General features: G+C 38.3%; 1 protein-coding gene across 1 annotated transcript; it reads left to right on the forward strand.

Moving 5' to 3' along the window:
- Positions 1-965: 965 nt before the first annotated feature.
- Positions 966-14,061, forward strand: FMR1NB (FMR1 neighbor). Its single transcript, XM_051630117.1, has 6 exons — positions 966-2,447; positions 5,134-5,202; positions 7,991-8,104; positions 8,691-8,828; positions 10,665-10,749; positions 13,962-14,061. The coding sequence occupies exons 1-6, from the start codon at positions 2,330-2,332 to the stop codon at positions 14,059-14,061; spliced, it is 624 nt and encodes a 207-aa protein (XP_051486077.1). The 5' UTR covers positions 966-2,329.
- Positions 14,062-20,955: the final 6,894 nt, after the last annotated feature.

Consider the following 20,955-nt stretch of genomic DNA (forward strand, 5'->3'; position numbering starts at 1 on the left):
GATACTGGAGGTAGAACAAAAATTCATCATATTTTGAGGTGCAAGGCCTGAATTACCAGCCAATTTGAAGGTGTCACAGAATTTGATCCAAAGGTACAGTCATACACCAGGAAAGGGTGGGAAGTGGTGGGAGGAGCTGTGATTTCTTTTATTTCTGATCACACATTAAACTTATTGGACAAAACTGTGTAAGGACGTTAATTTTAATCCATTTTTATTCAGATTACTCCAGAAGGAGAGCCACTGTATATGTACAGAATTGTACAAACTTGACCTTGCCTCTGATGTATTTTGTGAGTTTTCTTTCTTTGATTTTTTCATTCTCACTTTTCTTTGTATACAGGTGAGCATCCTAATAATGGCAACAAACTGCACATGAATTAACAAATATAAAAATGTCTTAAAGTATTGCCAAACATTAATGTTGATTTCTAGTTATTTATTTTGGGAATGTATAGTATTTGAAAACAGAAATTGGTACCTTGCACACATCATCTGTAAGCTGTTTGGTTTAAAATACTGTAGATAATTAACCAAGGTAGACTGACCTTGTAATGTAACTGCTCTTGGGCAATATTCTCTGTACATATTAGCTACAACAGATTGGATTTTATGTTGACATTTGTTTGGTTATAGTGCAATATATTTTGTATGCAAGCAGTTTCAATAAAGTTTGATCTTCCTCTGCTAACTGATGTTGATGCAATCCTTATAAATGATTGCTTTTAAAAATCTCAACTTGCAGAAATTAGAAAGTATTTCTTTGTTTAGACTTAAACTGTAGCCATTGTTGATTTATGCATTTTAGAAGACTTCTAAAATACTACCACTTTTCAAAAATACGGCACACAATGCTCAAGAAAACAGTCTCATGGAGTGGCACAGTACCTGTTTGAGCTGTCACACTACATGTACTATATTTCTTCACATTCAGTGGTTGAGTTCACTAAGGTGCTAACTAGATTAAATGTGGAATTACTAAACTACAATCTAATTAACTGCATTCCATTTTCAAGTGCATTTTGGGGTTATGACCTTTTTCAGTATTTGTGTGCTTAACATGTATCCCTTTCAATTCAAATTCTGGTGTTTTTAAATGTTATTTCAGCAAATTAAACTGTGAATCTAACTGTACAATTTTATTTTGCAAAGTCCTGTTGTTACAAAACTTGAAAGTGCAACAAATGTCTGCGTGAGTTCAGGTCCATCCTATTGGTAACTTATAAAGTATGGTCTCATGAATTAAAATTATTTTTAAAATAAAGATCTTTAAAAAGAGTGAGAGGTATTTGTGAATGATGCCGAAGTCTAAATTCAGTAGGGCTAAGCTCAAAGCCTGTAAATTAACAAATGCTTATGGAAATAGAAGGCTTGTGTTTCCTTTCTTTACTAAATGCATTTTTGGTAATGGTGATGGGAAGTTGAGATTTTCAGAGTTGGTATAAAACCTTATCAAAGAAAAAATATTTTTGTAAAGTTTTTTGAAACATAGATAAAAATCTCTATGAGCATTCTTGAGTTCAAGAAGCACATAGATTTAGTTTCTTCAATACACAAGTTATTTAAATTACTTACAGATTAGCTTTTTCAGCCCTTTGATATCAATTATTGTGTACTGTGCTTTTTACAACAGTGCAGAAACAAAATTAAGTGCTGTGATACTCAGTGTAGACTTTGTCCTTCGTAGGAGCACTACTGTGAAAGATAACTTGTTTTCCTGGACTGCAGTAGGTTTCTCTGGAAAACCTTCAGTATTAAAAGAGAATTGATTAATTAGCTTCCCATGAGAGTTCCTCAGTCACTTCAGGAACCCTGCTATGTGGTTCTGGTAAGTGGCATTTTGTAGTAATCTGCAAGAGGAAATGTGGATCTTAATTTTTTTTTTTTTGTCTTATGCACTGTTAGAGGTTTTATTTCCAGAAATAGTAAGACTTGTAGTGGAATACCTATACTGAGGGGTGAGGGGAGATGTTAATATTGGTTCTGGTGGCTGCTTCAGAGGATTGTTTCAAAAAGTGACAAGGTTTAGCTTTATGTAGTTTCTGCAGTAGTGTGTAATGAGCTTGTTTATCATCCAGTTGAACTTAACAGTATTTAGGTTTTCATCCTAAAAGATGCCGGTCAAAGAGTATTTTCCAGCCGTGTTCACATCCATGAAAATCAAGGTGACTTCAAGAACTTTTAATACCTTGTCCAAGATCATAAGCTTTTCATGTTACAAAAAGTGAAGTAGGTTCTTCTGAGTTATGTGTTCTGAATCAATTCTGGTTTGAGCTGCCAAGGTTTTTCTTGCCAGAATTTCACTAGGCTTGAGTGCAGTGTAGCTTTCATGTCACATTGTGATGCTGTTTCCACCACTGAAAGGGTTAGATTGAATACAACAGCTCTTCACTCTTCAGCAGTACAAGGCTTTCTCAGCAGCCTCTGGATACTGTGCCTGCATCAGGGTATGCATCTTTTTTTCTACTAACAATTTTTTTTTTTTAGATGTGTCCCACATCTGTCACTTCTGCTTTCATGGTTATTAAGATGATCTATCTTGAGTGATTTGTTTTGGAGATAAATTCTACTAAACCATGAGTTTGAATTAGTTGCCGCTATTACTTTTTGCCATTGATTAAAAATTACAGTAGGCTTCAAAGCAATTTTGGTGTGCTTCAAATGCTGAATGAAAGTGGATAAAAAAATAGCAGCAATCATAAATTATTGTTTTGTGTTTCTGCTGAGGGTTCAGCAGGACAAGACTTAAATTTTTACGCTGAGTATAAGAAATGGATTTCCAATACAAGTATTATAACAATGCAAAAAAACCCAGAAACTGCATGGATGTAATCTGTGTAAATGACTAGGAAGCTGACTGCAGAAATGGCGTAACGAGGAATTTTTGAGGTGGTTTGGAATATTGGGTTTACATATTTAGCTAGTGGACTCAGGTTGAGCCTTCAACATAGACTACAGTTACAACAATGAAAGTCAATAGTCCTAAAATTAATTAAAAGAAAATCAAGTGGTCAACATAAAATGGGGCATTTTTTCAGAGTCTTGACAGTCTGAAAAGTCCCATATTTCAGCAACAGAAATGCATCACAAGTTAAGCAGTTATGCAGTAAGAAATCAACGTGGAAAATCTTAATTGCTCATGAAATCGTATGCTTCAGAAAATAAGGCAAGTTTTTTCTGTATTAGACATGTGTTAAGTATTTCCTCATTGGTACTATTGAGAGTGTCTGTCTAGTCTATGTACAGAATGAAACAAGGAAATACAGGGTACTGGATATTGTTGCTTATATTAGCAAGCTAATGCTGCATACAAGTTAAAGTCACCCTATAAACTCATTACTCAACTGAAATTAAAAAACTCAGAAATTTGCATGTGACTATGTAACTTTTTTCAAGACCACTTACCTGTTCAGATGACTGTTGTAGCATATGTTTTTTTAAAACATAACAAAATGCTTTATGCAGCTCAGTTGTTTGGAGAACTGCTGATTTGCAGGCATCTGTGTTTAGGTTTCTGTATTTTTAAAAACACTGTTCCTAGTGTATTCAAAGAGCCTTTCCTTAATAAAAGGAATGGAAATGTCAAAGATTTGTGTCAAACTGTGGTTTTACTTCAGGGTGCAGATACTTGGTGATCTTGTGGGATGATCCTGTACCTAACTAACTCACATTTAATGAATTATTGGGAAGCTCTAACTTAAGCACTCTGAGCAGACTTTGTTTTGAGAGGAGTATATTTTGATGTTCTGAGGTACTTGCTACCTGGTCTGTACAATTGTTTTGTATTTGTGTTACTGAAGTGTGGTTGGTAATAGCATAAATTTGGGGTTTACTTAGTGAATTAGAAGACTAAGAGGCTTTGTAACAGTTGGAGGGGGTTAATTTTTTTCAAACTGTGTGCTGCTTTTTCTGGCTCTTCTGTTGCATTTATTCCATCGTTCAGAGTTTATTTGGAGTTGCATCCTAGTAACAGAGAGCCCATTGTGATGAGCTTTGATTCCACATGGAATACAAGTGTGTGATTGCTGGTCTCAGGATGGCTGTAGTCTTCCCATTTTAATAGAAGCGGAGAAGGCAGTTAAAGAAGTATGTAATGGGGAAAACTGGAATGGTCTTACCTCCCTTGCTTTCCTTCTCCCAGGAAGTGTTCTTCTTTTCCTGATTTGTGCTGGATGGCATTAGATTTTAATGGGTAGCATAGAAAACGTTATTCCTGTCCTTTTCAGAAATAATTTCACATTTATCTATCAAGGCCAAGTTTCTCTGTGGGACAGAATGTTTTATATTACTCTACAGAACAGGTACATTCTAATGGCAGGAAAGCTTTCCTCAATTTAGCAGCAGGAGTGCAAAGAGAACAGACACTTCAAAGGCCAATACTTGTGTAAAATACAATCTTTCTTTTCCCTGTATAGCACTTCAGAAAATGGGGCTCTCCTCACCAATACCAACAAAATAATCTCCAGGTTTAAGCTGTTTTAACAACTAAATATATGTGGTAATAATTGAAAAAGATCTTTCTAGGATAACAGGAGTAGCAGACAAAGTGAAACAGCATTTGGCAAAGCAATCTTCAGGGGTTGGTTGAAGGTAAAAAACGTAGCTTAAACCTGCTGTTAAATTGCTATTAATTACTTGGGGATTTCTAAAAGTATTTTTATCCATAATAGCGTTTTGAACTGCCTCTTAAAAATGTTTCTATCCAAAGCATCTCATATGCTCTGATTTTGAAAAGTCTGGTGAATTCAACAAGCTAACCTGGAATCTAGTTGTAACGTTCCAACATTTTTTAGTTCTTCAGTCTTGATCCTGTTCATTAAATCTGGATTAAATTTTTCAGCTAAAAGTGGTCTTTTCAAGGTGTCAGGTGCCCAGTTCTGGGACACTACAGAGAGATGATTTTTTAGCTAATCTCTGTTAATAAGATGTCTCCTTTTAAGCTCTCTAAATGAGTAATTTTTTCAGAAGTTCTTACTGCAAAAAAAGTCTTCTACCACTCATTGCAAAAAAAAAGGCAGTCCTGCTCTTTGCACTGATCTGCTGCATGTTTTTTTTACCATAAAAATGAAGTTAAGATCAATAATTTCTTTACGCATAACCACATACCTATTGTTACTGTTGGTTTTATTGCAGTAATGTTAATTTGCACCTGCCTAGCATGGAACTGTGTGGTACTGATACTGCTTTGTAGCATCAATTCAAGTGAGTATTGCAAGGAGAAAAGCATTTTCATAGAAATAGCAAGTACTTTTACTAGCAAAAAGTTTACAGTTTTGATGGCTTGGTAATGATTGAAAGATATTAAATGACTGAAAAATACTGCAAACAGATAATTACTCCAGATGAGATTCATCAGTCCTGACACTTAAATACAGCAAGATACGCTTTTTTTCCCCCAGCTATACTTGCCATTTCTCTCTTTGTGTATCTGTATGAGGAACACATACTCATTTTATCCCTGGCAGTGTATCTTCCTTTTACTTTACCTTTTCTTATAGATTCTTTTTTCTCCACTTAAGACTTTTTTTCCCCAGCATACAGTTACAGGTTCTTATAACCTGTTGACGTTTGATGTATTTGCTTACTACAGCAGGTGGCTTAAAATAGTTAGCAAAGATTTTTGGCTGGTAACTTGCAGTCACACCAGAAGTTAAATTTCATCATCTGACTTGCGTGTAAAGGGTGAGCCCCACATTAAGCTTGCATTTGATCCTTTATGTGTTGAGAAACCAGAGTTCAGAGATGACCTTTTCAAATCTTGGTAAAAGGCTGTTGGTTTCTGCAAGTGTCATTTTCAACTTCTTCTGTGATACCTAGATGAGAAGGTTTTTCTGTCTTAAAAAATAAAGGCAAAGATCTTTCCAGGATATGTATATGCGTGAGCTCTAACATAGGTATTGATGTGATCTGTAAGTATGTGATGCAGCTTATTTTGCTTGGTGGTGCCCGTTCAACCTCTGTATATGGCTTGTGTCTCTTTAAACTCATGTAAGAGAGTGATGTGTAGGACAACCATCGTCATGTTTTCAGATATTTCATCTCATGAGCTTCCTATGAAATAATTACAAAAGTCTTTGAATTTTTCTGTTCTTCTCTCTTGAGTACTGGTAGGGAGGGGGACTGTGACATAACTGTCAGTGTGAATTTTACTGGTCACATTTCTGTTATACATTAGTTTCAGGTTCTATCTCTTCACGTATGTTCGATTCTGCCTACTCGTAACATTCCTTTTTTCCAAGTGAGTTTAATATGGCACAGAAAAGGCACAATGTTCCCCAGGACACATAGAGAATTTATGCTCCTGATGTTGCTAGCCAAAGACTAGCTTTGCATCCAAGAGACAGAAGTTTACCAATACCATAGTTTTTTGTTAGGTCATGATCTCACTTTTTCACAAGGATCTATAAAACTGTGAAATGGCTTTCAATAAACTGAAAGCTATAAAAAATGTAATGGTGTAAATTTCTTATACAGAGAGAAAAAAGGCAAGCAACTGGGAATACTGGGGTTGGTTTTTTTTTCCTTGTTGTTGGGTGGTTGATTGTGAGTAGAAGTCTGACTGTCTGTACTTCTGGTTTAAAGAAAAAGAGGTATTGATGCAGCAAGGTTTACTAATGATTTTTGGAGCAGTGTAAATGAAAGGTGATCAAGTCCTAGAGCCACAAATCTATTCAAAAAGGATACAGACAGGCTGAAGAGAACCCAGAGAAGGGCCAAAAGTATGATGAGAGGACTGGAGGACCTGCTGAGAAAAATGGGTTTGTTCAGCCTTGAGACAAAAAGGCTTGGGGGAGACCTTATTAGAGTGTTTCAGTACGTAAAGGCTGGCTAACAAGAAGATGGAAACTCCCTGTTTACAGGCAGTCACATGGAAAAGTCAAGGGGTAGTGGGCACAAGTTGATTCGGAGAGATTCTGATTGCAAACAAGGTAAAAGTCTCAGCTTTACAGGGTGCTGAGCCTCCTCATATAAGCTATAGTAGTACCTAAGAAGGTTGGACCAGATGATCCTTGAGGTCCCTTCCAACCTGGCATTCTATGATTCTATGAAATCACTGGGGTTTCAGAAAATACTCTCAATATGCTAAGATACTCCCCTTTTTTACACAACTGCTGTAGGTTGCTGTCTGAAAGAAGGTGTTGGGATAGATGCCTGTTTGGTTGTGTAAGATAAAGCTGCCTTTCTGTATTTCAGTTAGGATGTGATCTTTAAAAGGCTGAAAATTTTGTTTGCAAACAGAGGAGAAATACATCTATAGATATAATAGTTTTCATGTAACCTGCACCTCACTTTTGCAGCACAGGTCTTATGAGGAGCAGCTGAGGGTGAGGGGACTGGGGTTGTTTAGTCTGGAGAAAAGGAGGCAGAGGGGAGGCCTTATTGCTCTACAGCTGCCTGAAAGGAGTTTGGAGCGAGGTGGAGGTTGGTCTCTTCTCCCAGGTAACTAGTAATAGGATGGTAGGAAATGGCCTCAAGTTGTGCCAGGGGAGGTTTAGATTGGATATTAGGAAACATTTATTTACTGAAAGAGTGGTCAAGAGTGCCCCAGGGAGCTGGCGGTGTTGCCATCCCTGGAGGTGTTCAAAAAACATGTACACATGGCACTTCAGGACATGGTTTAGTGGGCATGGTGGTGTTGGGTTGATGGTTGGACTTGATGATCTTAGAGGTCTTTTCCAACCGTAATGATTCTATGATTATAGGTGAACAGTAGGACTTTTTACCTTGACAGTTTCCACCTGAATGGCTTCTTTAATTTAAATTTCACAGCTTTAGTTCTTTACTCATTGTGGTTCATGAAGCAATTTGAAGTAATGTAAGTGACTACAACAGAACGACATCTATCCTAACCTTGCTAGCCATCAGTAGTCACAATTCATAATGACTATAAGTGCCTTTGTAATGAAAGATAATCAGTATGAAAATGTCATTGCATTTAATTAATTACAGATATTTTGGTGGTAATGAGCTAATCATTATGAGCTTTCAGGTTTTGCATCACCAACTCAGCATGTTTTAGAAAAAAATGAAGTGGCATGCAGCATGCTTAATGTGAAACTGAAGGAAATGTTTGAAAGTGTTGTAAGCTTCTTCAGGCCAGTGAGTAAGTATCATTGCAGCACTGTTTCTCTCTTCCCTTATGCTACTGTCTGCCTCACTTCCAAGTCCACCCTCCCACTCCTACCTCTCAGCATTTATTGTATTTAAAACCCTCAGTCTGATGCTATAAAACTCACTAGATCTCTTCAGAATGCAGTTAGTGGCAAATGGAGAGATGGTTCGTTATATATTCTATGCTGGGCCCTTAAACAAAACAACAAAAAAATTTGTCTTAAATCACAGATTTTTTTAATTAGAAGCAGTCCAGTGAGAAAATTTAGTTTGTCTTTCTTACTTTACAAACCAAGATACAAAAAAGTGGCACAATGTGGGTATTTAGATTCAGTTTTGTAAATATTTCTTACAGAAACAAAGGAAATTACTTAAGATTTTGTGTGACATGATTTTAGCTTTTCTGTTAATATAAAAATTGGTTCGTTTTTTGGAAAGAACATACTTGAAAGTATGATACTGTGTTCTGGCAAATGTACCCTTTCAAAAACATACTAGGGACACCAAAATGCTAATTCCCTTCTACTTCAGCATTGTTCCTAGAATACAGATCTGATGTATTATTTCTTTTTTTGAAGCATGCCGTCACAAAGATGAGCACACCTTAGTTCCTTGTAGTGTAGGAGAGGACCTTAACACAACTGAATGCTTGAAAAATAAATGTTGTACTTCCAAAGACAGGAAGAAGCTGAAGTGTTACATGCCAATTAAAGATGGTAAGTATTCTGTAGGTTACTGCCTCGCAGCCAAACACTGCTTCTGGTCAGACAATGCAATTTTCATTGCTCTTTCTTCCTTTAATTTTTCAGGTCACCACTCTTCAAAGTAAGTGTAAGCTTGCATTTATTTCTGCACATATGTTAGTACAGAAAACAAATTTGTTGATAAAGCATGGTCTGGAAATCTTGCCAACACCAGCACAAGCAAAGGACAAATTATGTGATACAAATAAATGCAGTGATTTATCTTAGTACAAAGAATGGAGGGAAGACTTCATTTGTGGAGAGGGGGGGGCATTAGCCCAAAGTAGTAGTGACTTTGTGAAGGTGCTATGAAGATGAAGGAACTGGATGTATTCAATGTGGTGAAGAGGAGGCTGATTAGTTATTTAATAAAAATTATCTTCAGATGGAATTGCATCTTAATTTGTGTACTTTGCCTCATACCCTGACACTAGATAGGTATCTCATTATTTTTTGTCAAGAACAATGTCAAGATATTAGAGTGATATTTGAAGAGTCATTGTAGACTTAAATAGGAATAGAGCCAAGTATTACCATGCTTTTTCTAACACAGGAGTTCCTGTTAAATTGTATCCTTTTTCATTAGCATTTCAGCTGTCTCAGACACAGGCTGTCTTGCCAAACTTGTATGGTAAATTAGTAAAAAGAACATAATTTAGAACTTAGAGGTTTAGGTCTTCCTGATGTAAGTCAGCATACCTGCATTGATCTCAGAGATGATTCCCAGTTTTCAGAAAGAGCTGACTTAATATAGATATGAAACCCCAGGAAAATACTGGTAAGCTAACATGAGTTCACTTTCTGCTTGTTTGTGCTTGCTCAGAAGCAAGCAGAGGTCAGGATCAAGCTTTGACATGTGTCTTGTAGTTGAGGAGCTCCACATTGCAGTGCTAGGGCAGCTGTAATTACTAGTAGCTAGGTAACTTTAGATAGAAGTACCTTCAGCATGAGGCCATCAAAATCTGTTAGTTAGGAGCATACTGCAGGAGTGAAACGCTTTAAATATACTAGTTGCCCACTTGGGCATTATATATAAAAGACTCTTTGCTCTAGCAAGAAAAAAAGCTATACAGTGAAAATTACAGCTCTTCTCATTTTTTGGACACATTCTCAAGCAAATGTTAAAATTAAATATGCTTATTCAGCTGTGACTGCTTGATTCCTCATTCTAGTTAAGCTTTTTTTGTTTGGACATAAATACCAAGGACTGACTGTTTTACAGAATTATTTGTTCATAGATTAATTAGCTACTTGAATGGTCCTGGATGTACAACATATGTCCAAAGAAAATACGAACACTTACTGCCCTGGGAGCCCATGCTGTTTGCCTTGTAGCAATCTGTTGACAAAATACAAACACTTAGCAGATATTAGACTCATGGCACTTGTTTCTGTAAGATGCAGGCTGCTTCTTAGCTGGGAGTTTTGTCTTAAATTTCACTAGGAATAAGATGAGGCTTTAGGAAAACACTGCAGAAGTTATTAACTAAAATAAATAGCATTCATTTGCATGATTTTGTTTCCATTCCTAAAGAAGCTTTTAAATGGCGCTTTTTTTTTTTCCTTATGCCCTGGGCTCACTCAAATCTCAGTTGCTTCTGAAGCTAACCAAACATCAGCAGTATTCAAACCTAGGTCAAATGTGAGACTATCTTTCTCATCTAAGCTCATTTCTAACCTACTTTTTCTCATTATGTTGCTGGCTGAGATACATACTTGTCTGTCTTGGAGGCTAATCTCAGTCATCACTACATCAATATATCTCTTGGAATGATGCAAAACTAATGCAAACTTCTGCTGACTCTACAGATACGCTACTGACATTGCGACTGCTTCTGCTTGTGGCAGGAGGGTTTTTGATTTTGGGATGTCTACCAATCTGTTTGCAGAGAAGGTAAGCGTTAGCATATGACCAGACAGAATTTATGATGTACTGCTTCTAAACATAAAAAATCATGGAATCGTGGAGTCATTTTAGTTGGAAAAGACTGTTAAGGTCATCAAGTCCAGCTGTTAACCCAGTACACTGCCATCTCTGCCCCTAAACCATGTCCCTAAGCACCATGTCTACAGATATGGACAACTGGCATGTTGGAGTCTGAGGGGAGAAGACTTGGAAAAAAAAGGCAAGAAACTAATGTGTGAACATAAAAAAAGTATTCCTTCTTTTTTGAAGCTACATAAAACAGAGATCAAATATGCCTTAAGGAAAAAAAAATTGTTAATATCAAAAGACCCAGTTTTAAAGGACTTGGACTTACTCCTTCCTCTCTTGCTTGGAAAGCTGCAAGTAAAACATGAGGCACACAGCTCGCAGGTTAGAAAGTAAGTCTGTGCGTAAAGCCCTGAGTGGAGCTTGAGCAGCAGTGCCTGAAGGTGAGTTCAGCTCTGCAGGAAGCAAATCTTCTCCTGGGCCAATATACTGAGATATGGAAGACCAGGCTTTTGCTCCCTTAGCTGCACTTACCTTGCACCACTTTCTGCCCCTGCTCCCCACCAAAGGCTCGTATATCTATATGTTAAAGGAACCTAGTTGTCATTCTCTCTGGGAGGAAGGCAACCAACAACTGAGCGAAAGAGGTGGGAAACAAGCAAACCAAACTATCAGGCAGCCTGTAACACTGCACACAGCTCATCCTATTCAACCCAGAATAGGTTTTTGGGACACACTGTATTGAGTGCAAAGAAAACCCAGAACACCAGTAAAAAAGACGAAGGTTTTGAGGAGAAGTTGATTTCACTTTTTTACTGAAGTTTAAACAGAAACAAGAGAAAACTTAACTGCAACTTGCCTCAGCTCTGAAAAATCACAGGGAGAAGATGACTCTTACCACTGCCTTCAAAGGCTCTTGTACAAAGAGTGACATTACTTATGGTAAACAATTGACTGCAGCACAGGAAATAACATATCCAAGCAGGAATTATCTGAAAAACAATAAGGAAGAAATGAATGAGAAAAGGAGTTTGTAAAGATGAACAAGTAGAATTGTGTCTCTGTGGGCTATATCTATAGTTATGCAGTAAGACACAGAAGGAAAGAACAAAGTAGTAGACCTGAACAGAGTAAGAGCCATGGGCTGGGAGTGTGCTTGGGAGAAGAGTGAATTAATTATCTGTAATGCTTCTAATGTGCAGTGCAGTGGGTTTTTTAATGTATAGGGCACATTACAGCCTGTGAGTGTTATGCAAGCAGTTTAGTGTTTGATATTATGAAGAGTTTCAGCATGTGTTTATGTTCTTATGATAATGGGAAAATGTAAGTTCTGCAACATCAAAATCATTAAAGTAAGGTGGAATGTATTGACATAACTGTGCTTTATTTTTCTAAGGTGGTAGTTCATATGGAATGGCAAATGCTATAGCTTGGTTAATGTGACAGTCATCTTTTTTGTGAAGATTTTTTATTTTTCTCCAGGTATTAAACTTTTGCTTTACTAAGGTATTAGTAGACTGTGTGGCATCATACACATGCAAGTACACACACATAGACTTCACTAATGTGGCTGCTCAGCAGATGGCTATTTGCTATGGAGTTCCACATTTAGACAAAGCCTGCTGTGAAAATCTCCACATTACATCTTGCACTATGCTGAACAGCTGATGTTCAGCATACAGATAGCTGCACTGAGTCATCAGTGACTCTGAAAATAGGAGGCAAAGAATTAACATGAAATTATCATAAATTTTCTGGAAAATGAATTAATGTGTTCATTTTGAGAGAATTCACCTTAAAATGAACGTTTCTGTGTTTTTTCATAGCCGGTGGAACTAGGAATATTGCTGTTCTGCTATGGCTTGGGTTTTGCTTTGTTTTTTTAATGCAGTGATTAACCAGATGCTAAATGGTTTTAATTTCCAACGTCATATATTTGAGTTCTAGGAAAGGAGCAATCCTGTAAGATTGTAAGTTTGAGTCTTACCAGTTTTAGAGACAGCTGATAGAGGATACGGTTTGAAAAGCATTCCTTTAATGAGCCTAAAACCTTCTCTCTGAATAGAAATTCTTTTATTTTCAAGGTTGTAAGGCCATTGTTGAAAGGCTCCAGCATACAATGCCAAAATTGTACTGGAATGGGCATGCACGAGAGTAAAAAATATTCCCTAGAGTTATCAAAAGAATAAGAGGGATTTTGCTGATGAAATTTGAGGTGATTGATTAGTTCTACTATGCCTCTTTTAGAGCAAATTCCAAGGTTTCCCATAGATGTTGGTATTTATATTTTTTTTAAAAGGCACCAAACCAGAGTGACTGGCCCTGGAAAGCTCTTGCAGCCACTTGTGCTGTGTAGCTGGGGCTGTTTGTGAAGAGATGCCCAGGACTAGGACAGCAGAAGTAATTCCATAAGGTGGCCAGGAGCATGGAATTCCTGTAAAATTGACAGAGGGAGCTGACTGTTCCTCACCGTGCCAGACTTGAGCAGAACTAGAAATTCCCAAGTCAATGGGGCTTTGTTACTGCTGTGTCCCCACTCTAATGGTGCTTTTCATGCAGGAAGCAGAGTCTTCTGTTCCCTGGTAACTGACCATTTCTCTTGTGATCCATCAACATAGTATCTCTCTCCATGAGCTGTATTCTCTGATGCTTTTGCTATCTCCATAACTGTGCTATCCTATCTTACTTCTTTCAGTTCTGTTAGTTTTCATTAACAGCCACCTGCAATGATGGGTATGTTAAGGTCTAAAAGGCTAGGAAAATACAAGTACACTTGTGATATATTTGAATAATACTGTGTAAATGTTTAAAATAGAGTGAGAAGAGTCTTCATTTCCTTCTGCTGAATTCCTAGTACAGCTGTGAGAAGCAGGCCATGGAATTTAGTTGACTTGTTACTGGGGAAACTTCTGGTCATGATTGCATTTTATCAATATGAAGTTCTGAAGCTGATAAAGAAAATGTAAGAGGTGGGAAAAGCTCATTGAAATGCTTTTCCTAGCCCTAATCTGTGTTCTACTGGTGAAATCTTGTGATGGCCCCTGAAATCAACTGTAGCTTTGCTTTTTTTAGGTTTTTTTTTTCTCCACTGGAGCTAGGATTTCATGGCAATTGTCTCTAAATTCCTTCTTTGGAAGTCAACCAAATTCATGTGCTGTTTTAATATGTTGCAGTCGATGTTTCAATCCTTTACGAAAGGCAAACAAGCAAGTAAAGCAAATTGTGAAGAAAAGAGCACAGAGCGAAGGTGTTTATGAACGTTTACTGAATTGACTTCAGAAAGAAGTCCTCAAGCAGAAGCACAACAGGATTACTTGAGTATGCCCTAGAATACTAGATACTTTGGTTTAGTATCAAAATAATAAAGTGTTGTCAACATATATTATAATAATGCTATTGATTTTGCAACAGGTCTTCATTTCTAGTTCTTCATGCTCATTAAGAAACACTGAAACAAAAAGATAAATGCTGCTTGTGACAACTGAATAATACACCAGTCTTCTCTTACTAATATAACATCCCTTTGGAGGGATATAAGGCTGCAAGTTTGTTCTGTTTCACTATTAGATGGCACCAGTGGTGCTGCTCTTACTGAGGAGAATGGCTAATTCCTTACAGAGGATTTATTGTCAGGCTGTTGCTTTAAAGCCATGCTTGGGAAAAATACAAAGTACTTGAGGAAAATGTGGTAGTATTTTCTTTGGTGTTGTTTCTCTCTGCAGCATATCACTGCACCACAGAACTTTCTTTGATCTTTGGATGACCTGTCTCCCAAGGTAGCTGATTTTAAAATGCTATTTCTTTTCATTTCTCTGTAGTGTAACAAAAATAAAAGAAAAAAACATGTAGGAGTTTTCAGTAGCTGAGTGCAAAATAAGAGTGTCAGTAGAAATCAGTATCACCCATAATAATGCAATCACTGATGGTCTTTGTTTTGGTCTGTGAAGTCCATTGAGCAGAATTTCCAAGGCCTACCAACTGGGAGGAATGGAGCCTTGCTCTTAAGCTGGAGAGAGAATAAATACTATGAGTGATTCTTAGAAACTCTGTACTTTCAGGATTTCCCATTAATAAATTAATAAATTTGTCTTAGTTTCATCAGTCCTAAAAAAAGCATTACTTAAAATCCAAGTATAATAGAGGTGGAATATGCATATAGGCAGTCTCATGAACTTGTCAGAGTACTTACTGATGGTCAGACATAAATATATGCAGGAGGTTTAAAGCCTGACATAGCAGCCATTGCCAGTAGCACTGTATTACAGATTATTTGGTTATAATTTTGTAAGCAAAAGTATTGTGATTATTTTAATGTAAAGGAGCAGATAAGAGTCTATTTGCCTCCCAAATCTGGTGTGTAAGTCCTCTTGGTATTATCTTTCTGAATCTGGAAGTATGTATAGAGACATTTTGACAAAGATAGAGTTTCCTGCTACATGAATTTAGGGACACTGTCACAGCTGAAATGTGCATGTGACAAATCACATAGATCCTCATGGCTGATGGTGTTTATGGAGAAAGAGATCTGTGCTCTGGAGAAAGTTAGGCTTCATATGGCGCTTCATGATTTTGATGTGAAGGGTAATTTCTGTGTTTCCATGCTATTGACAGCACAACTGCTTCCAATGTCACATAACATTCTGACAAAGGGACACATACTGATAAAACAACTGTGTTTAATAGTAAGCAATCCCAGGTGTCTGCAGTAACTGTATCTGGCAGCAGCAGAACAAGATGAGCATAAGCAAAATAAATGCACTGTAAGAGGATGAGGTGAGTTTAAAAAGACACAGCAAGAGTTATATTCCCCCTAGTAGGACAGTACTCAAGAGCTCAGGGTGTAGACTTGGGCCCTGTCCTTTTTCCATGTAGAAGCTTTATAAGAAAGGTGTTCTAAAAGGCTGGAAGTTTTGCTTTTTGATTGGAGAAGACAAAAGCTTTGATTTTAAATTTTTATTTCTTTAGTAGGTTGACAGTTCATTGAATCAGTAGCTGTCAAGCATGTGTACTGCATAAACTACTGTTATCAGTGCCTAAAATGGCATAATAGCTTTTTCATTGTTATTGAAGGTCAATATTATCACCTTAGAGTTAAATGACAGACATTGATTAATAGGCCTGTGTGTGATGCTAACAACTAACATTGTGACAAATGTAGATGTTTTAATCAGCTGCTTATGTTCACAGGTCACTTTGATAGTTATTTCTTGTTTGCTTTTATGCTTCTGGACCTTAGCATGCTACAGAACTATTTCAACATGGGGTTACCTCAGAGTTACTTGGAAGATGACTTTTCCCCAGTACCTAAACTGCCCGTATGCATCTTGTATACTCACCAGCATGTTGCTGAGCCGAATTCCATTTTCCTTTGATCTTTCTATCCCTTCAAAGATCTCGATTAGTGCCTAGGTCAGCTAGAAGAAGGCACAAACCTTCTTACAAGGCTCCTTACATTGAGGAGGGGCTAGTGAAAAAAGCTGTTTAGGGCTGGGTGTGGTTCCCGAGCCTGCAGAGCAGACCTCCCACTTCCCAGGCCCCGGGAGAGAGACTTTCAGTATTAAAATCAGGGACCACAAGATGGTGCTGCAGGAAAACATTTTTCTCTCAGTGGTTTTGGTTTCTGGAGAACTTTATTGATTTCTGCCTTTTACAATGTGGTTCATCAAGTCACAAAAAGGCAGATAGTGTACAATAGAGCAGTGGTCACTCAGTAAAAAAGACAACATAATACAGCATATGATGACAAGGCTTTAGAAGACTTACAAGATATACAAACCGTTGCTTGTGGCTTTAGATCTGCTCTCTCTCCTATTTAACTGATACAGAGTGAAACAAAAGAGCTCTCAGTGGAACATCCCTCTTTATCTTCACAAAGATTACTTAAATACAAAGCTAAACAACCTGCTCCAATGCACAATAACTGTGTCCAAGAGTGGATGCCGCTACCCTGGAGACGGGAGCTGTGATGGGGCTTCCACAGTAGTGCAGCTCTTTTATCACATCATCTGGAGCCTGTGCCATGTCTAATAGCGAAGGGGCTTTCTCACTTTCTGGTCCCTCTGAAACCTAACCCACACCTTTAACCACATTCTGTAAGATGAAGAGAAAAGGTTGAGAGGATTTTTGGAAAGCTTTAAAGCCATATGAAATGACTGCATTACACTGCAGGTACTTGTGGCAATTTGTGGTGCTTCTCTCCATCTGAACTTTAGAAAGCTTTCCAAGTCATGAGAATTGAACTTAAGAAATAAATATAGTGGAATGAAACCCAAGCTTCTCAGAGTTATAGTGAGAGAACTGATTTTAACCAAAAACCTCAAAAAAACAAAGCCAAATACAAACTTGTATTTAAACAAAATCCCTGTGATTGGAGAACTCATGTTTTTAAGGGCTTGATGTTCAGTTCTGATACCTGTTTTACCCATCTGAGATTCATGCAATGTCAGATACTACAGATATAACAGGAGAATGTATTTTGTTGCTCAACAAGTATTTTCCCAGTTTTTCTCCTTGTAAAAGACGTAATTTGGAAATGTTATGGTTCTTCTGATTCTTTGCTGACCTAGGCTTGTATGTACAGCTAAAATGAAGTGCAAAGGTATCCCTGGAAAAAGTGTTTTGTGTTCCTCCTGCAAGGTCCCAGTGGAGTGACTGGCTCTGTCCAACTCAGTTTTGCTTCTGCTCTTTGTACTCCAGAACTTTTTTGTTCTCACAAAACACTGGAAATGGTTGGGTTTTGGTGGTGTTTTTTTTTCTGCCAGATAAAAGTGGAAAGCTGTCCAGAGCTGTACTGTTCCAGCCTTCTAAGTTTCATTACACTGCTTGAAAGTCCCTTCACAAAAGACATGTTTCTTACTGTGCTGCTTCCTCACAGAATTCACTATCCTACATGTGTCTCCCATACAAGTGGATAAATCTTTAAGCATGTGTGCTGGTAAGTGGAATAGAGCTTCACTCTACGACTCTATTTCTCTGCACTATCAACCATCATTTTATCCTGGTAGCTTTGCAGTTTTGGTGGTGTCTGCTGATATTCAGGCAATGTGGGAAAGATGATGGCAGTTCTACAAAGAGCTGCCCTCAAAAAGGGAGTTTGGTTACAGATGTTGGAGACCTGCTGCATCCTACCTCCCTGCTTTTTAAGTATGTGGTTTTTCAGCCTGTAAGGCTGGAGCTGTTCAATATTCCACCCACTGTAAACCACTGGCTGAATTGAAGTGAAATTATTAAAACAACTTTTCCTTAGAAATGGAATTTTTAAATGCAACTGCTAGGCCTGCCATTTAGCACTGCACTCATGCCCAGACTCCTGCTAATATTTTTACTGACTCTCTAAGCTTTTACCATTTTCTTATTCAAAGTACTTGATCCACCACTAACATGCATGATCTAAATGTGAGATGGAGGAACTAAGCCAACTAAAAGGGCAGATAACATCCTGTGCTTAGGACTTGTTGCACAGCTAGGGCACCTGGGACCGAGCTGTGTGGTGCAGTTAACACGCTGGAGGGAAGGGATGCTATCCAGAGGGACCTTGACAGGCAGGCCCATGCCAACCTCATCAAGTTCAATAAGTCAAAGTACAAGGTCCTGCACATGGGTCAGAGCAATTCCAAGCACAAATTCAGGTTGGGTGGAGAACAGATTGAGAACAGCCCTGAGGAAAAGGACCCAGGGGTTTTGGTTGATGAGAATCTCAACCATGAGCCTGCCATGTGCACTTACACTGTATCCTGGTCTGCATCAGAAAAAGTGTGGCAAACAGGTTGAGGGAGGTGATTCTCCTCTATTCTGGTCTCTTGAGTCCACACCTGGAGAACTGTGTCCAATTCAGGAGCCCCAACAGAAGAAGGACGTGGACGTCTTGGAGTGAGTCCAGAGAAGGTCCACAAAGATGGTTAGAGGGCTGGAGTAGCTCTTCTATGAAGACAACCTGAGGAAGTTGGGGTTGTTCAGCCTGGAGACAAGAAGGCTCTTGGGAGGGCTTGTAGTAGTCTTCCAGTATCTGAAGAGGGATACAGGAAAGTTGGGAATTGACTTTTTACAAGGGCAAGTAGGGATAATAGATTTAAACTGGAAGAGGAGAGATTTAGGAATAAATTCTTCACTGTGAGGGTGGTGATACAGTGGATGTCTCAGCTGGATGCCCAGGGATGTTGTGGATGCCCCATTCCTGAAAGTGTTCAGGGCCAGGTTCGATGGGGCCCTGAGCAACCTGTTCTAGTGGGAGGTGTCCCTGCCCATGCAGGGGGATTTGAACTAGATGATCTTTAAGGTCCCTTTCAACCCAAACCATTCTATGATACTATAATGCACAGGTACACAATGGTCTTGCATGTATTTCCTGATAGAAAAGCCTTGTTTCAGTTAAATGCACTAGGCAGGTAGCAGCATTACCGAAAAACAATTTTCTTCAGTTAAACATCCCCTTATGAATTGCAGTAACTAAGCATGTAAGAATTGTGGTTGGCTGTATGATTCATCTTTTCCCATCATCTTCAAGGAAAGTCAGGAAAAATTTCATTCCTGTTCCTAACTTTGGATCCATTGTTAGCTGATATTTCAAGTTTTATTTCTCATTACCAAACTGGTAACTTTAAAGGATGATGGAGCTTAGTTTGAAGGAGAGGGAGCTATTATGTATGAACAGCTATCAGAAGCAAGGAAACCTAAGATTCTGGGGAAAAACAGTTATTGGGACGGTGTTGACCAGATATTTTGATGACACAGTAGCTCTTAAATAGTGGATAAGCATGGCAAATTACTCTTATGGTGCTCTGCATTCATAACAGTCCCAGAACGCTATAAAATTACTATGGTTAAACCGTGAAACATCTGGGGTTGGGGTGCATCAACTAAAGACCAGGCTGTGCAAGCTGGAAGGGAAGAAAGAGAAGATCATGGATAAAATGCCCTCATGTAAAATAAAGTGGAATATTTTACCAGAATGTAACAATCTTACTCCCTTTTGGCTTTTGCAATTTATTTTTGTTAGTGCAGTCACATATAAAAGTCTGTCACAGCAACTGCTACAAGCATTTATCTTATATTTTTATCAATAAGTCTTTTGTGTCTTTTTTAAAGTACAACTACAATTAATCTTAACTCATCAGTGCAGCTAGCTAGGAAGCAAAAGGTTAAGAGCAAATTCTGTTTTACTGGTTAGAGATGCTACTATAGCAGCATTTGCTCAAATGGTTGTTTTACACATGCAGTGGCATCATCCAGTTTAAATCCTGCTGTGTTTCTTTGCCAACAACTGCTAGTGAACATTTGCCCACCTTCCCTGCTGCTGCGTAGTATCAGGATTAGATGCAGGGAGGCGAGCAGGCTTACAACTTCATCTGTTGGCACCACAGGAATGCAGGAGCAGAACAGCATGGCAATAGGGAAAACTTTCAAAATCATCAATTTTAAGGTCTTACCTCAAAATGGCTATTTCCTGGCTGGGGGGAAGGGTGTCTTTGCCCAAATGTGTAAGGAAAAAGAATAAAGCAGCAAGAAGAAAATCTTTCTCAAATAAAGATGTGATGAGCTTTTATTTATTATCCAACCTAGCAGGCAGGTGGATGCCTGCAAAACTGTTCTGAGAAGCAGATTTTGACATGGGAGGAGCACCTATCAAGAAAACACTGGTCTTCCCTGGCTTTGTTGTGAATAAAAATTTAGGGAGCTTTAGAACATCTTGGACTCTTTTAAGATGATGGATAGCTTGCAGCAACAGGCATTTTCCTCCCCTCACCAAAGGAAACCTCAGTACTTAGCAAAAGTCTCTTAGAACGACATGATTATAGAGAACCACATTTTGAGCAAAGAGACAGGTAGACACAGACAGCTGGGTTTTCTGAGCATTTATAATAGCTTTTAGCTGAACAGCTGAAATCTACTTCCTGGGCCCCCATGTCTTACCTGCAAAGTTATACATCAAATTCTGACCTTCTCAACCACTTGTCTGTACTTATGGAGCAGAGGAGGGGGAATGTAATGTGCCAAGGGGCCAAATGACAAGAAGAGGTGGCATCGCTTTTTCCATTGATTTCCTGTGCTGGAAGCTCTCAGTATGCTGGTAGATCCAAACTTGTTGCTGCAGTGGATGAGCTGAGCTGCACTCCCTTTCCCAGCAGAGCTTTCTTAGCTGGCTGACAGTAGAGAGTTGAGCTGGGAAGT

Source organism: Apus apus, chromosome 12 (assembly GCF_020740795.1).
Source record: "Apus apus isolate bApuApu2 chromosome 12, bApuApu2.pri.cur, whole genome shotgun sequence".
Taxonomy (NCBI): Eukaryota; Metazoa; Chordata; class Aves; order Apodiformes; family Apodidae; genus Apus; species Apus apus.

Excerpts from the sequence above, each read along its gene's own strand:
- FMR1NB (XM_051630117.1), top strand. The coding sequence starts at position 2,330 with ATGTCACATTGTGATGCTGTTTCCACCACTGAAAGGGTTAGATTGAAT. Across the intron at positions 5,203-7,990 it reads GCTTTGTAGCATCAATTCAA|GTTTTGCATCACCAACTCAG; the intron begins GTGAGTATTGCA and ends ATGAGCTTTCAG. Across the intron at positions 8,829-10,664 it reads TTACATGCCAATTAAAGATG|ATACGCTACTGACATTGCGA; the intron begins GTAAGTATTCTG and ends CTGACTCTACAG.